The 1465-nt window shown below is 49.7% G+C and overlaps 1 protein-coding gene across 1 annotated transcript in view; it reads left to right on the forward strand.

Moving 5' to 3' along the window:
* GPX2 (glutathione peroxidase 2) overlaps positions 1–1464 on the forward strand; it is a 4205-nt gene extending 2741 nt beyond the window's left edge. Inside the window, exon 2 of the mRNA XM_003797393.3 lies at positions 971–1464. Coding sequence (XP_003797441.2) covers positions 971–1321 — 351 coding nt within the window. The 3' untranslated portion in view covers positions 1322–1464. The remainder of the gene's footprint in view (positions 1–970) is intronic.
* Position 1465: the final 1 nt, after the last annotated feature.

Here is a 1465-nt window from a genome sequence, read left to right on the forward strand (position 1 = left end):
TACACCAGGACTAGTAGGTTCGAACCCAGCCCGGGCCTGCTAAACAATAATGACAACTATAACAACAAAAAAATAGCCAGGTGTTGTGGCGGGCACCTGTAGTCCTAGCTACCTGGGAGGCTGAGGCAAGAGAATCGCTTAAGCCCAACAGTCTAAGGTTGCTGTGAGCTGTGACGCCACAGCAGTCTACCTAGGGCGACACAGTGAGACTCTGTCTTAAGAAAATATAAGAGAGATAGGAAGTCTGATAACATTATCTTTGGGCTCAAGATGGCATGTTAGCCTGGGAATGACTGTGCTACTTGGTTCTACTGGTTAGAGGCAGGAAGTTTCTCCCAGAGGGAGCTATCTGATTCAAACTAGGCAGTACGTTCACAAGCCTTTAGAGTTTTGGGGGTATGGAATGCTGAAGGTGGATAGCATTGGGGTAGGAAAACCAGGGAACAGGTTCTGAACTAAAGCATTCAGCTGGGTACAGTGAATGGCTATAAGTTATAGGAGTTTTTGGATACAGAATGGCTCTGAAGTATAAGAGTCCTTTTCCCTAGAGGGAAAGGAATGATATTACATATTCACAACTTTTTTTTTTTTTTTTTTGAGACAGTCTTAAGCTGTCACCCTGGGTAGAGTGCCCTGCCTCCTCTCCTTTTCTTTCTTCTGCCCTGAGCTCAAGATTCCTGAAGTTTTAAACAAAACAGCATAAGAACTGCTCAGGGTAGACTGGACGTGAAGCAACACATCAAAAGTGCTAAACCTTTAAGAACAGCTAAGCTAAGAATTGCAAGGACTTTCAGAAATGGCCTTAGCAAACAATAGCTGCAAGAGAGAAAGCTGCAAAGCACATGGGAAAAAAGACAGACACACAAAGCAATGCAGGGTACTGGGAAGGGAGCGTGGAGGGCGAGGGACTTGCAGACTGTGGATCCTGCATTCCCTCCCCTTTCCACGCCTTTGTCTTTTTCCTCCCCAGGAGAACTGTCAGAATGAAGAGATCCTGAACAGCCTCCAGTACGTCCGCCCTGGGGGTGGATTCCAGCCCACCTTTACCCTTGTCCAAAAGTGTGAGGTGAATGGGCAGAATGAGCACCCAGTCTTCGCCTACCTGAAGGACAAGCTCCCCTACCCTTACGACGACCCGCTTTCCCTCATGACCGATCCCAAGTTCATCATTTGGAGCCCAGTGCGCCGCTCAGATGTGGCCTGGAACTTCGAGAAGTTCCTCATAGGGCCGGAGGGGGAGCCCTTCCGCCGCTACAGCCGCACCTTCCCCACCATCAACATTGAGCCCGACATCAAGCGCCTCCTCAAAGTGGCCATATAGATGGGAGCGCTCAGCACATTCACCTCCTGTCCACCTGGCCCCTGTCCCCTCCCCAGGATTCAGCGTGCCCTCTGCAGACACCGCTGGACTATGTGTTCCCTTTACATCAGTCTCCTCACTTAAGAGGCTTGCCTTTCTCGGCTC

This window comes from Otolemur garnettii, unplaced genomic scaffold, assembly GCF_000181295.1.
Source record: "Otolemur garnettii isolate 467f Iridium unplaced genomic scaffold, OtoGar3 scaffold00115, whole genome shotgun sequence".
NCBI lineage: Eukaryota > Metazoa > Chordata > Mammalia > Primates > Galagidae > Otolemur > Otolemur garnettii.